Source organism: Adelges cooleyi, unplaced genomic scaffold (genome assembly GCF_023614345.1).
Source record: "Adelges cooleyi isolate 19-005CV unplaced genomic scaffold, UGA_ACOO_1.1 ACOO_flye_CR_arks_rails_tigmint_CR_PRNA_651, whole genome shotgun sequence".
NCBI lineage: Eukaryota > Metazoa > Arthropoda > Insecta > Hemiptera > Adelgidae > Adelges > Adelges cooleyi.
The window spans coordinates 11,633,093-11,649,558 of NW_026096352.1; the positions used below are offsets into that span (position 1 = coordinate 11,633,093).

Sequence of the window (16,466 nt, forward strand, 5' to 3'; positions counted from 1 at the left end):
AGACGAAATATTTTAATTTTGCGCAAAAAAAAACCTACTAAATTATCGCTTATTAAATTCCAAACGTTACCCAAGGCATACACTACTATATTATTATTATTATTATTATTATTATACAGCCGGTGTGTCTTTTTGAAGACGAAGGCCAAAAATGCATCAAAAGTGCACACGCACGTGGCGAATGGAAGGGAAGACACTTCGTGGTAGCTTAGCGTTTTTCGATTGTGTTAGGTGTATAGATATTAATATTTTGCATTCGAGTAACATATGTAAATTTGTTTTTAAATCTCATTATGTGCCAAGGACGTCGACGTCGGTCTTTCTTGCTGCAGTAGGTCAACGCAGCTGTACCGCGTTATTTTCGATTTGACACTGGAAAGGGAGACAATATAATATTTTTGTCTCTGCCTACTCCATCTCCAGTTCATTTTGTATATGTATAATATAATCGTTGTTTATATTATTAATGTAACACACACTTTCACCGCATTGTAACACTTAGTGAACATAAAATATTACCTATAAGCTCCTCATCCCTATCTAACATTGGTTGTACATTGTAATCCAATCTAAGGCAATACAATTCATTTAATCAAACTGCTTAATATGAAAATGGCTTGACCCACACATTTCCAAATAGTATTCTGTTGCAACGCACGCAGTTTTAGGAATCTTTATAACTCTAATTTTTTTTTTTTTATATATATCAAAGTAGTCCAACGCGTTTGTTGGTTAAGCTTTTCTGGCCTTAAGGGCTTCTTCTACAATATGACCTAGAACGACTGTTTACAAACACAAATGAATCATCGTACGATTCATTTGGGAATTTTCTTAATCACCTAGTGTATCATACATAAGACTCATCAAAACATATTTTGGTACATAATCAAAACCAAAAATGGTCTTTCCATTTCAAATAGATTACATTAAATAAACTCGGCGTGTCCTCTCAACCCCGCTTTTATATTATTATAATTTAAAATGTATTATACTATATATATATATATATATAATCGTGTATTTATTATTTAATAGTTATCTGTATTATAATAATTTTTTATTTATTTTTGTTATTGTTTTTGTTTGTTTTATAGGTTTTTTATGTTATGTAAATCAATATATATTGTACGAAATAATTTTTTTGTTTTACGCCGATATAACGATAATAATAATAACAGTTGTATTTAATATGAACAATAATGATAATTAATCTAATGACAAACGGTAATAAAATAGTGTTGTATCGTACGATTGTTGTTCTGATATACTTACCCGTCGTTGTACAACAGCGGTGTGTACAAATTTGTCAGACACCGCTGCTCGCCACCCTATATAATTATTGTGTATAGCTTTGCATATGATAATTATCAATTGTTAATCTACTATCCGACGCTATTGATTATCATTATTTATTATTTTATAATGTTATGATGTTTTAAAAATTACCAAAGTACTATGTCTTTTTTATGTATGTGTATTATAATTTTTATTTGTATAATATATGTACCTATTATATATTATACATTACATTATATTATTATGGTAGAATTAGGATCTGTTTTGTGATACCCCTCTGTACATAAATTACATATTATTATTATATTATGCGTATAAAATAGAAACAAAAATCATTCTGTATTTTCTGTTTCCCGATCCTCTTTATATTGGGTTCTTTAGACTTTACCTTTTATTTTAAATATTAAGTTAATTATCAAGAACATTATTTTAGAGTCATATCTCGACGTAACTGTAAAATATTATACACTGTGGAGACGGCGACAACATCTATAATTTGTATTACACTGAACAGTGTACTTCATTTTTTTATTTTGTGTTCTAACAAACGAACAGAATAAAATGTTGTAAAACAATAATTATTGCCATGCCTATTGTGATATAATTGTTAAGCTTTTGGTTGTGTACTGTTGTTTGATAAATAACACTTCTAACAAACGTGTTGAGTTATGCATATCTACCGAGCACGGGTTGAAATCAATAATATTTTTCAGGTATGTACATCATCTGTCATCATTTTATGTTGATATTACTTAGAAACTAGATAAAACTTTGCAAACAGAAGGTCATGCCCTCAAGGTGTATAGCAAATTCATACAATCTTTGTCGTGAAATAAAAATGTTACTATAATTATTCTAAAATTTTTTTTGCGGTAGAATTAAAGTATTAATTTAAATTAATTTATTCAAGATACTTCGTTTTTGAGTTACTTAGCACGAAGGCCACATCATTGCTATCATTTCTGTTGAGTGATTTTTGCCTAACTCGTGCATACACCTATCGGTTATTACAACAACGGCAAATATAATATTTTCTACGAACCGTTACAAAAAATATTGGTGGGAATGTTAACGTATCCTTTTGGCTTAATATACTCGGAAGCAGTGAAGACCCGTTGCTCATAACGAGCTCTAAAAATATAAAGTGGGTGTAGACTTTGCGATCAAGGAACACAATGGACATAAGGTATAGATAATAATTAGGTATAAAAAAATAATAAAACTAGTTGCAGGAATTTATTGTTATAATTCAACGCAAATTCTAGCCTGGTTTTCAACTTATCTTCTCCTAGACTTGACGAAATTTTTATTGATATGGAGGTAATATCCACCAAAGCATAGTTCTGTTAAGTCCTTTTAAGTTTCTGTAATTCGATGATTTTCGTTTCAGCTATTAAGAAACTAAGATTTCTTTTCCCGAGTACCCTAAATGTTCTTATTACCTATTAACTACCTACTATTCGCCTACTCCCCATGCATTGATTTTCGCACTATTCGCCTTTTATACTTCAAAATTAAATTTGTCAACATAGAGTGTTAGTACTTAGCATGACGGATGATCACAAATGTTAATAACAATGAAGTGTTCCAGTTAATTGTCATGTAGGGGTATGTTTCTCAAGTGTGTGTAAGTAAAGATAATTTTACCCTTCATTTATCCTACACCTAAATATTATTTAAAATAATACTTTAAGCTATTATCTATTAGATAAACATAAAATATGTAATCAAAATCATAAGAAAACTTTACTATATTACTATTTTATAACACTAAAGAACATACGACTCCTTAAGCAATTGGCCATTGGGGGGGGGGGGGGGCTCGTCATTTATCCCGTCTACGGTCTAGGTGCGTTTCTATACTTGGTATTTGCACACAATATTAGTTACATAGAGGTGCTAATAAATTGTTTTGTGTGTTCAGCTATTCAGTTATTCTAACATCGGGTCGGTGAACACCGTGTCCGGTGTGATAAGTCCGACCAACCTAAGTCTGCTGACAAACGCGGGAAGCACAAGCCCATCGTCGACTAGACCCAGGGGCCATTCGCAGACCACTTTGCCCAGATGGAACACTCAGTGCACGTCGGCGCCGCCTTTCATATCGCTCGAAGAAGAGTACATGATGACGCCGCTCATGTCCGGCAACAACGGTCAGGGTAACGGTGGTTCCCTTATGGACGATGGTATGCTTTTTACTCGGATAACTAATTGTTAAATTATATTTTGAGTTTTGGGTTGTTTTTAACCCTGTTTTTTTTTGTGTTTACAGACAGGTATTTCACTAGCGTGGTCCACCAGACGACCGAAGGCCTGGACAGGATGGACACAAACGAATCTCAGCACATCCAATCAACAAACCCAGGTGGCCGGAACAGTCCTAACGTCACCGACGGTTCTCAAGACAACATGAACAAGTCGCAGTCGTAGCTATTAAGCGAACAATATCGAATAATATAGGGAAATTATTTTAGTTAATTACATAATATTATTTTAGTATAAATGGTTATTATTATTATTATTACTATTATTACTATTATTATATAATAATTTATTGTCGTATGCGTGTAAAACAACAATAGCGTTATATAATTAAAGTTTAAATCAATTTTCAAAATAAATCAATGTAATAGAGACATTATATAATTAATTATTTTGCATTGTTAGAGTTAAGGAAATTGTATTATGCTTATTGTTTTTTTAAGTCTCAGGCGGCAGTAATTTTAATTTAAATAATTGTTTTTTTTTTTAACTAGAAAATGTGCAGAGTATTTTATTATTTTTGAAACATCAACCATAATAACATTAAATCCTCTAGTCAATAACAATTTTTTTTTAAATAAATATTTTATTTTGACAATCGAGTTCTCAGTTTTTTCTCTGGGTACGGCTTTCCGACATCTATTACAAGAATGTTAGTCATTTTTGTTAGATAATATTGGGTTATTTACAATTTTGACTGCAAGTTAGTAATATGATCACAATTTTGTTTTTTTTAAATTAAATCTAAGGACGTGTACTTAGTTTTCTTCAAGACACACGCTAAAAAAAGTTGTTTAATAGAATTATTTTTAATCAAACTATTAGGTCTAAATTTATGACATTTTAACGCAAATTTTAGTATAAATATAGCTAAAACTTTATATTAATTATATTTTCTTAAATAGTTACTTATTAGAATTTGGTTCTAGGTCATCAGTAAATTGCATGTACGACTGACGTCGTTCATATTTAATTTAATTTCTAAACAAAGCATGAAATGTAATATTTTGTCATTGATAATTACTTTCCTTGTATGATAGGCAATATGCTGTAACAGTTAGACTAGATATCCATAACTATTGAACTACATTCAGGTATAACTGAACTTAGAGTAATACTTATACACATACACATACATATATTTATTTCTAACTATAATACACATGTAGTTTGTTTAAGTACAGAGTAAATACATAATATATAAAGTAATAATGTATAAATATATATAACATGTTTTCAATATTTTAGTGTGCTACAATAATGTTTTAGATTAAAATTTAATGTTTCAAAATATTATTTGTCTAATAATATACTATGTATATTACATTTTAAATCATACTTAAACATTTTGTTGTAAATTACATTATTGAAATAATACACTCCGTGCAAAATCATTACAATTGATTTATTAAATATCGAAAACATGTTTGATAACATTTTAAAAATATTTCAGTTGCTTTGCTTTATGGGTGATAAATAATTATAGTGGCATAGGTAGAGAGGTTCAATTTCAATAGCTGTGTTCATTTATTTCTATAAGGACTAAATTGCGCACTGTTCGAAATCAGCTGAATTGAATCAACCATGTATCCGCCTATGGTTAATTTTTAATGACATAACAAACTAATCGAGGTTTGTATACCTATAATAAATTATATTTTTGATAATATTTACAAAATTCAAATGAAATCCATTCTACTGGAAATTATAATACACGGTCATGTAGTATTGTTTATGTATTGGAAGTGTCGGCTCGTCTGGCTTGGCGCATATTGTATAATTGTTTCAGGTGCATAACTGTATCCGAGTCGACCATTTCGGTGGACTGCTGAGGTGCATTGAGGTCATTGTTGTCTGACCCTTCAGAGTGGACGTCATCCACGTAGCCAGGATTCATTTGCAGTCTCCAATTGTTCAGCCAGTCATTGGGTTTTCCTTGAGTGGCTGGCACATGTCTCTTTTTAGACGAACTATCGTCAGCCTTGGTCGGTCCTATTGGCTGAGTGTATTTCTGAGGTCCCAATTCAAGTTGGAACTGCACGTCTGCGTTCGGTCCCAATCTGAAGCCTACGCCAAACTTGGAATCCGTTCCTGCGCACATTGAAAAAGTCAGTGGTTAACGATTTAATTTGGCTCATACGAGTCACAGAGTAAATTGCAGCAAATTTGCAGACAAACATTGGCTGCGATAGACTGTCAATAAAATATAACCGGCAAATAAAGATTCAACATTACAGTGTTAGCGCAACTATAAGGAGGTTTGACAAATTTAAACCCTTTAAAAACTCTATAGATCACTCATACTTTCTAGAAAGCTACTTGGGGGCTCTGCCCGATTGATTGCTGAAGTTTTTTGAAAATATGATACTCCTCTAGCTTAGACGTTTAGCCAATGTGTCGCTCCAGTTATAAACAATAAGTATACTCTCTAGTCTCTACTAAATTTAGTGTTGCTTAAGATTGACATTTTTAGCTTAAAAATTCGATTTTTGCTAAAAATTTCATATGCTTTACTTTTTAAGAAACAGGAAATGTATCATTTCCACTATACTTTATTCCCCTTGTACTTATTGGGCTTTTTGCAATAATAAGATAGTTTAAGGGTAATTCGGAAATTACTCATAAATAAATCTAGTTTGATTAACAAATTACAAGTAACATACTCATCAACGAGCTTATGTCTAACATTAATAAGAGATAGTTATTCAAAAGTGCTGATATCTTTTTACTCACTAACAAAAGATTATCTTTTAATTAAATTTGAATCCTAAATTCCATAATATGATGTAATAAACAGGTAGGTATTATTCGTGAAATAATTTTTAAGGATAATTTTTACGCATAACAACACTTTGAGTTAATACTTTTTGAATAATATTAGACGTCTAAAACACTTAAAAAATAGTAACTTAATAGATAGTATCTAACTATGTATCGAGTGAGTTTCTGAAACTTTTCTGAAATCATGAATTTGTTACGTGATTTATCAAAAAATGAGTATTGTAGAATTTGAATTAAAAAATAACAATCTTGAAATTTCGTTTCTAATGTTTAGATATAATCTGCTTATATAGATACTTGATTCTAGTACTTGTAAAATTTATACTATCTATAAAATAAAAAAAAACACCTAAAAAAATAGGAGACTTAAAGATTGTCCAGTCACCAGTGTGCATGACCAAGAATGCTGATGATAATATTTTATTATTGTTAAATTATAGTTGATAAAACGACAAAAGCTAAATTCGGCTTATTTTTTTTATTGATTTACTATAAAACGTGTCAACACAATGACTGATTAATTTTATTCAAACACAAAGTCGTGTTATGTATTTTTATTAATAATTAGTTACACAAAGACAAATTCAAGATTGTCTCCTACAAAAATTATGACAAAGTGATATAATACACAACATAGAAATGTTATAATTTACATATTACGACTATTGACTATACCGGAAGAACCACTTATCATAGGACATGCATTTTCTTTGAAAATACTACTAATATTGTAGTTTTTATTTTGGAAACAATTTAGTTTATGTTATTTTACAATATTACAATTTTTATGCTTTTGGAAACTCCAAAGTTCTATCGACGTTTGAAACTTCAATTATAACATCTATATTTTATTGGTCCTTTTTTTAACTAAGAATATTTTACTAAAAATATTAACTGGTCGATAACAAGTTTTAAATAACTATTTTAAAAATTATTAATGTGTAATGTTTCAGGAGGAAGGGTGGACTTTAGTATTAATTTTATAACAGCCAACATTCAACCGTACTCATTACTCCACCTCTTGTTCTAATAATATTTAAATTTCATTAACTTCAAAATAATTATTCAAAACTGGTTATCGACTAGTTAAAATGTTCAGCAAATTATTCTTCAAAATTAAATTAAATTTAACGTTACTATTTAAGTTTTAAACGTTTTTAAGAATACTATAAAAGGTAAATATTTACTAATTTTATATGACATTATTGTAAAATAGCATAAACATTTTTTTTTTTTAAGAACAACTAAACAATTGCTGGATTAGATTAGATATTTTGAGATATATTGTGTGTCTTACGTTAAATGGATCCCCCTGTATAGTAAAACAATGTATTTATACTGTATTGATTGATAGCTGTATCTACATTTATTGCAGGTTCTTACTTTTTGCTACCTATTTCTAATTTAATAATATATTGTTATTTCATGTTTGCCTTACTTACCGGCAATTAAGATATAAGTGAATCGATAATAACTATTTACATATTCAGTTAACTAAAGTATATTGAACTTAGTGTAATATTTTAATTAAATAAAAATATATTTAATTTGCTATATCTATTTATTTTATTTAACCTCATTTTTTTAAAAATAATATACAATTATTTGACTTTTATACTTCAAGAGGTACACAACAGGTATGGAGCGTTGTCTAGACATTGTATTTGTAGCTTAAGCAGGCATATAGATGATAATAATTAAAATAAACCGATCAATTGTTTTACTTTTTTAATTGCTGCTAATACCTATACGCCTATGGCATGCGTAATAATCTTAATCAATTAAACCAGTTTTGCTTATATTATACCAAGTAGAATAGTCTCACATTTGAATAATATATTTAAATTCATTTTTTTAGAAAACTTTACTAATTTATAATAGTTGTAAAATTATTTTTGAATATTTTGACAGGAAATTAAATATAGAACGCCATAAACTTCAATTTGATAAGATTTTGATATATGAGGAACTTTTAGGATTTTTTTATCAGATTATCATAGCATTTATTTATAAACATTTTTCATTATCATTAGCCATTTACAAATAATCCTATAAAGTTTGAAGAACCTTACAATTTTGATGATACTTAAAAAATAATATTATACGTATCTGTTTTTAAAGACTGTAATTAAAGTTTTTATTAATATAAAAAACAGTACAGGTTAAACAATTATTATTATTAGAGATACCAAAAAAAAAAGACAACATATGGTGTAATATTATTTTCTACGTATTTGCTAAATAATTGTTAGTTTTACAATATTAAAAAAAAAACATAAATCAAAATCAAAAAGAAAAACTACATAATTGCAAGTATTTTCCGAGATAATGGGTGTCTTACGTTAAATTGATCACCCTGTAGACCATTAACGAAACAAGGCGAGTCTCTAAAATTATTTTACTATTCAAATAACGGACATTGGAGTGATATAACGAGACAATCCTTACAACAGTAATAATTATTATTACCGTTATTGTTGTAATCGCATTTCACCGCGCGCACACGCAATGGGAAAACTACGATAATGTGATGTGATGTGATGTGATGTGATGTGTTCACTTTCCTTTAAAACGGTTTAGAAATTTCTATTAAAAGAGCTGTTAAACAAATGCATGCACGATGTCTTGTACTCTATATACTCAATATACACTCGGATAATCATACTTAAATACCGTAATCCGTTTACCGACTGTAATATTATTATACATGTTATATTTTATCGCATATAATAACAATACTATTTAAACTAACTCCCGTCACTTTCTCGACGGTCAAATAGGAAATGTAAACATGAATTTCATTTTTAACAAATACACTCGGAAACAACTGCTGTGCTCTCAATAACGATTAGTTATACAATTTAAATATAAATATATTTTTGTTACCTTTTTTAATCGGTGGCAAATTACTGTAAACGACCGATAGCAGGGAAGGTATTTCTTCGGGCACAAATATGGTAGCGCTGACGTCTGAAAAATCGAAATTATTATTATTTATATTATTGTACAAAAAATTAAATGACTTATGTATAGACACGACAGTCTAAATCTTCAATCGCGGACAACAAATAAGAGTGAACTTTTTAAATAAAAAATATTATATATACATATATGTCCAAAATAAATCGTTTTTAAAAGTTTACATATAATGTATATATATATATATTATGTTTTCTTGCTAAAAAAAGTTTATACTTAAACTATCTGCTTTATCTGGTGTGAAAATATGTCTATAGATAACAGACAATAATACATACATTGTATGTATATTATAATATTATGGTATAATGTCACTTCTTCCAACCTACAGCCTACAGAAAAATACAATTGAACTATTTCAGCAAAAATGTATTTTTAAGTATTAGCTTCTATTTTAACAACGTTAGTGTGATAACGAATGCACTCAGTTATACAAATTTTTGCAACTTGTGACCTAATTTAAAACTAATGGTATAATTCCTCAAAAATTGACATAAAGTGTCATATCAAATTCTGCCAACCTACCAAATATATTAGATGCTATGTAGGTAAATGATTTAAAACGTTTTTCCTATTAAATTTAACAATGACTGAATACAAATTAAAAGTCAATTATTATGATTAAGAGATGTTTGTAGGTTAACGTATTAATAATGAAGAAATAACAAGAATAACAAATTAGCCCTTGAGAAATCGATAGTATTACATTTGGATGCAATTCATTTCTTGGTAAAATCAATTGTTCACCTTATTTGTTCAATAAAAGTTTACCATAGGTATTAATTTGAAGTGTCCATATTTTTATCAATCATTTGTCACAATAAGATAACGAGCATTTATAGGTAAAATGACTAATTGTATTAATGTCACGACTACTTGTCGTATAGTATATTTTTCCAATCATAAGGCAGTTCAAGATAATATCATTTTTTGTTTCATGTTTTTAAAAATTATTTTTTTATGTTAGTACCTATGTACGATTATATCAATGTTAACTATTACCTGGAAAAATAGATTCCTATTAAAACCACTCGATAAGACGAGAACGGTTGCCATTGTTGACTGTCGAATGAAGAGATAATCAAATTAGGTTAGATTATAATATTACTATAATAATTAATAGGACCTGTCACATAAGACTATTGCGTATCATTTATATTTCGATTAAAAACGGTATACATTTTTTAATTTTATTTTATTGGACATACAGATTGAAAAAAAAGGTTTGTTGTGTTTTGACTATTAACGACATTTCAGAGTATTACCACGTCTGAAGCTGCTTGATATGTTATGTATCATACTCGTATATTACATCTACCGTGATTTTTGAAATAGGAAATATTGCTAATTTTTGTAAAATGTACGTTTCGATTCATATAAACAAACACACGTTGTGTAACTTTTCGCTGTTAGTCACGTCCGTTTGCGAAATAACCCATAACAGTTTGGTTCCATGACTTATAAAAAATTATTTAAGCACTATACATTACTATAAATTAGGTTCTTAAAATATTTCCTTCTATATAATAAACATTGCTGCTTAAGCTTCTGTTCTATTAATAAAACGGAAATAATATTGGAATCTCTTATGAAATATCAACAGCTGGATTATTATTTGAAAATATTTGTATTGATTAATAATGGTTAGCGTCTAGCATTTGATGATCTAAAAATCACTTAAAACATCACAGTTAATAAGAAAAGGCAAAATAAGTTGTTTGAAGGAGTAAATAGTCAATATGATATAAAGTACATTTGAATGGCTATAGGTTTAAAATAAATAGAAGATTATAGGCGTATTAGGTGGAGGGGGCTTAGCCTACAACTTATTTGTAAGACATTTTACAACTTAAAACTTGATACAATTTATACTTTTTGTAATCACAAAAAAAAATACGTCTAAGATGAGAGTTTATAGAAGTTACTGTTGATTTTCAAATTTAATGTATATAAATAAATTGATATCCGGGTGTATGTTCTATATTATGCATTGCCACACTGCTGTACGGATTTAGGTCATGCGAGGCCCGGGAATTAATTTCACCCGAACTATACATGTAATCGGAGGAGGAGGAGAAGTACTAATGTCGAAACTCATATCCTTCACCCCTATAAACTACCGTTTAACTAATATCGAAATAAAATAAAGTTGAATCGGGATGGACGTGTGTGCAGAGAGTGTGAAGGATCCCGGACCCTCAAGGTCTTATAATGAAAATAAATTAAGTCACTCTGTAAAAATTGTTTTGTAATTTCATCACTGACGATCGAATGGAATGGAGTGATTGTAAATCAAACGAATTTCAGTGAAATCAATTGATTATTAATTATAGGCGCTGTACCTATACCTGCATGATAAGTCGGTCGCGATTGGTGAAACTTGTTTAAACGAAACAAAAACGAATAATTTATACTCGTCATGGTTCTGGTGGGATTTTTATTCTCACGCTCTATGATAGTGTGGTACCTACTTACGAAATGGTTATGACTTATTTATTTTCCCCGACCTTACAAAAAAAGCGCCCAGCGGTCGTTCGAATTGTTTACACCAACAGCTTCGATGGTCTCCTTAACTTCCAATATACAGATTTTACAAAAAAAAATGTAATTATTGTTAGAAATCAATTGAGTTGTAACTTCACAAATGTAAAATCAATAAAATAATGTCAAAATGTTTCTAGTGCGTGTATACTCGGTTGACCTAAATGCACGTGCTTGGCCGTCGCCTACCATTTAAATACCATTTGGTTTTATGGACGAACATGATGTATAATATAATAATAATAAAAAATAAAAATAACGTTTGTATATTTTATATTACACGCGAGGTAGATAAAAAATAGGCATTGTGAAGGTGGGTGTAATATGGTACTGCTGTGCAATGCTAATATTTAATTGATAAGAAAACTGATGATTAATTTAATGCGTTGCCGACATTCAACGGTGGCCGACTGTTACACGTATAATTTATTGCATATTAACGTAATACTTATCGGTTGTCAATTTAGGAAATAACGATTGCGTTTCAATATTAGGCGTCCCGTAGAACAACAAAATGTAAATATTTTTAAAGCGTTCTCAGACATGTGACAAAATGATGTTTCGGACGGAAATTTAATGTTCCAAAAATGCTATTTACAAAATATTTTCTAAACGTTTATACGGACAGTTTTGAAACATTGAATTTGTGCCGGAACATCATAAAAAAAACCATTAAAACATGGTTGATAACGTAATTTTAAAAATATTGAAAATGTGTCGCTGCGTGGTTATGTAAACGTCTTAGAGTGCAAGTTACTTACACGAAATGGCCGCGGCTAAAGACAGCAGCAGGAGCATGGGCTTCGGTGGTACACGGACCATCGTGAAGACGGTGCGACTGGCCGCAAACTGATGGCACATTCAAACACTCACTAATACCTACACACACACATGCAGGTTTCACTTGGGCGGCGGAACTTTCACTTTACACACGGTTTCGGCTTTGCTGCCAATCATAACATTTAAATATTGTGTACACGACCTGTCGTTATTGCAACTGGTTTGCAATAAAAAAAAAAAGACGGCTACTACCACTAATAATAATAGTCAGCCGACAAGTCGACCACCACACGGACATGGAACTGTACAAACGGGGAATCTATAGTTATAAAAACCGTTCATTTAATATGTCTGTCTATCCGACGTATGACACATATTAACAGATGACTTCAGAAAATGTTTGTCAAATAATGCTGTATAGGCCACGGACAGCCGTGGATGGCCTGTAAATGGAAAACCCGTTTCATTAGCTTTTTTTACAAAGCCCGATCGAAATCTGTGCTATAGTAATATAAACAGTTGAGTGGAAAAACGATAAAATTCTAAAAATAAACTGTGATAGCCATTTTATAGCTGAAAGGTAGACTCATATTAGAAGTATATAAATGATAATATCCTATTTAAACATTAATAGCAGGAGTTTAATTATAATCCCTATATAAATTGTATAGAGAATCAACAGTTTTCTTGAATTTTCCGAAAATTTGGTGTTGAAGAATATTAGCCCTTTCCCACTCAGCTATTCATATTATGATATTCTTGCCCGGGTCACTTCGTACGGAGACACCGGTACTGTATAAATCAGAGTTACACACCATGTCTTGTTTGAAAGCTCTAATAAAAGGACAGCAATTATGATAATAGAAGAACGGATTGACTAGGAAAGGTTGATTGAGGAATGTTGAAAGTATATTACAACACAATGCCTTAGCTTGAGAACGGTGAAGATATAAAGAGAAACAAAAAATCGAGATAGCTTGTTTATGTTATAAAGGCAGAAAAAACTGTAGCGGTGAGTATAGTATTAACGATGATTCATATAGAATGGTCTTCAAGTAGAGGAAAGTAAAAAAAATATAACTTTAAACCAATATTGTGGGAGGCTATTGTAAATGTATGCTAAAGATTAAAGTATCTGCCTTTAAACATTAAAGAGCAACAACAGAAAATAAATAAGAAAGAAAATGAATACATTATTATAAACCAAAAAGTGTCAATATCTGTACAGAACAATACAACAATATATTGCGCATATTTTTAATTTTTTATCGACCGTATTAGACTACTAAAGTATTAACAAGAATTACATAAAAAAACACTAATATATTTCATGATGAAGTCGAGAGTTTTCTACTAATTGAAATTAATACCTAGTATATTTTCTTTTATCTGTAGATAAAATGTCTAAGGAATCATTGTCTTGTAACTATTATAATGTGAAGAAACGGTTCGATCACTGATTAGTCAAGTTAATTGTTATGTAGGTGTTTTTTTCACATGTTTACTCAGTACGCTTAATATTAGGTCGAGTGTAATTTTTCATAATTATTATGTTCTATTTTTTGAAGTGACAAATGATTTCTGTTAGATTTATTCATATACCTACTTGGCATTATCCTACTTATACACGAACGAAATATTATCATTACACTGCTATATAATACAGATTTATATAAAGTAACCAAAAATTATTTTTGTAAATATTTGAGTTTTATACTTAAATTAAAACACTTTTGCGTTGAAATACACATATCATGCTAGTACACAAAATCGTTTTTTTTTATGATTGTATATTATTGAGATCAGTAATATAAATTTAATTTAATTTATTATTCGGATTCACTGACCTGTTATAACTTCTATTAATAAATATACTTTACAACAAAATATACATTGTATAGGGCAAATAATTTAATACCTAAAAGAGATCCGAAATACACGTTATAACATGAGCTTTAAATTTGTGTAATAAAAGTTAAAAATATAAATTGTAAAGTGCATATTTTTTTTTTGAAAAATGAATAAATAAATAGGTTTTATGAATGAATACAAAATGTTTTATGTGTAAAAGATTAAAGAACAAATACATGTTTGCCGGTTAACTCAGCGTAGTGTTATTCGACCGTTTAAAATATACGAAGGGCACAGGAAAAGAACGGTAGTAGTCCATTTATGAAACTTTTTTTTTAAATAGTTTTTTTTCAATGCATGCTATTTTTTTTTTATTTTTATCAATAAATTGTTTAAAAAATACATTTTTTATTAGAATAGCACTTAATGTAATTTGTTTTGTTCTTATGTAAGAGAGAGAGGAATTCGCGAACTTTGATTTTGCTATACTCTAAAGTTTTTATAAATGGACTACTACCGTTCTTCCCCTGTGTCCTTTATATATTATAACGTTATACCTACGTGTAAAAATTCATCAAACGAATCATTTTATGTTAGCTATTGTTCATGACTTTTAATGTTTATGAACAAATCACTAAACGTAACACATAGTTGAGAGGACATCATACTATTTAAAAATAATCCTAAAAACGTGTTTATGGTAAAGCATGTAGGTCATGTTGATACCGTTAAAAAGAGGAAGACTTTAACTAGGTTCTCTCGACGGTATTTTTAGAAAACTTGAAATATAACTAAAATACAAGCACTTAAAAAAGTAAAAAAATGTCAGAATATAAATATAAATTGTGAGTAAGCCGAAGAGAGAACCTAAATGAAGTTCTTATTATTTTAAATATGTACAAAAAGTTGTTTACTATTATTATTTAACCAATAATAGAGAATATGTTTATTCTGTATATCATTTATCTATAAAAATTAGTAATAGTAATCAATGGTTAATATATATGTTGATGTAATATCGATGTTATTACCAACATAGATATTATACCGTCGGCCGAATATGAACAACCCAATTAAGGTGACCACAACCAGCAGCCGAGTCATTAAATTAGTTTATTGTAGCAATCAAGCCGGTTCGCATAGCAATAAACGTATTTTAAATGAGAACAAAACGTATCGGTGTATTTTATTAGTTTAAATACAATTTTGTTTCATTTAGGATAAGACGCTAATTTTTTCTTATATCAATTGTAATATTGTAACTATTCAAAATTGGCTATCAACCAGTCAACATTTTCAGCAAATTATTCTTAATTTAAAAAGTTAATCAAATATACGTGTTACCGTTTAAGTTTTCAAACTTGGTAGAGCTCTGGGAAACAAATATACGAGTTTAAATATGGTTTAATATTGTGAAACAACATTAACTAAAGTGTATCCAAAAAGAAAAACTATATAATTGAAGTTATCTAATAATAAATTGAGTGTCTTGTCCTAATGATTCACCTTAAAAATAGATACCCTTTTTAGATACGATTTCTGATCTATTATTTAGCTATATGAAAAATCGGTTTAGTGGTTTAAAAGGTATCGTGGTTCCAAACACACACAACCGGTAGCTGACAATTTGTATAATATGGATGACAATAATAAAAATACAAATTCAATTATGGACTTGAACTATTCGGGAAGGTTAAAAATGGTTTGCTCCTATTGGAACGAAGAAGACACATTGACAGTGATAAAGGCGTATGACTGCTTGTGAAGAGCGTGACTCAACCTGGGAGTGACGTTACGTCGTGGTGGTATAGCCGAAAATGGAGCCAATATTAGAATTATATAATCATTTCTTTTTCCTGCTGGATGAGATGATTTATTTATCTGGAGAACATCCTTTGTAAGAGGCATTATTCGGCCAAGAACAAAGAGCACACCTGGCTGGTTGTTCTGATTAAATCTGATTGTTGTCAGATAGA

The 16,466-nt window shown here is 29.5% G+C and overlaps 2 protein-coding genes across 7 annotated transcripts in view; one reads left to right on the plus strand and one right to left on the minus strand.

The window, feature by feature from the left end:
• The window catches only part of LOC126845000 (nuclear factor 1 X-type), a 101,615-nt gene extending 97,586 nt beyond the window's left edge, over nt 1–4,029 (plus strand). For 2 of the 6 annotated variants that reach the window (XM_050583573.1, XM_050583571.1), the window contains exons 12-13: nt 3,221–3,482; nt 3,569–4,027. In XM_050583573.1, coding sequence (XP_050439530.1) covers nt 3,221–3,482; nt 3,569–3,726 — 420 coding nt within the window. In that variant the 3' untranslated portion in view covers nt 3,727–4,027. Of the gene's footprint in view, nt 1–3,220; nt 3,483–3,568 lie in introns of all 6 variants that reach the window. The other 4 variants (XM_050583576.1, XM_050583572.1, XM_050583575.1 and 1 more) reach the window with 4 other exon arrangements.
• Nucleotides 4,030–4,054: 25 nt separating this feature from the next.
• On the minus strand, nt 4,055–12,757 carry LOC126845001 (uncharacterized). The gene is made up of 3 exons (XM_050583577.1): nt 12,621–12,757; nt 9,226–9,309; nt 4,055–5,649 (listed from the first exon to the last, which is right to left on the minus strand). The coding sequence occupies exons 1-3, from the start codon at nt 12,718–12,720 to the stop codon at nt 5,291–5,293; spliced, it is 543 nt and encodes a 180-aa protein (XP_050439534.1). The 5' UTR covers nt 12,721–12,757; the 3' UTR covers nt 4,055–5,290.
• Nucleotides 12,758–16,466: the final 3,709 nt, after the last annotated feature.

What these genes read in the sequence shown, in the direction of transcription:
- LOC126845001 (XM_050583577.1), bottom strand. Translation starts at nt 12,720, where the DNA reads ATGTGCCATCAGTTTGCGGCCAGTCGCACCGTCTTCACGATGGTCCGT. An exon ending in TTTAGCCGCGGCCATTTCGT is followed by an intron (nt 9,310 to 12,620) that starts GTAAGTAACTTG and finishes TCGATTTTTCAG; the next exon opens with ACGTCAGCGCTACCATATTT. An exon ending in TTTGCCACCGATTAAAAAAG is followed by an intron (nt 5,650 to 9,225) that starts GTAACAAAAATA and finishes CAATGTGCGCAG; the next exon opens with GAACGGATTCCAAGTTTGGC.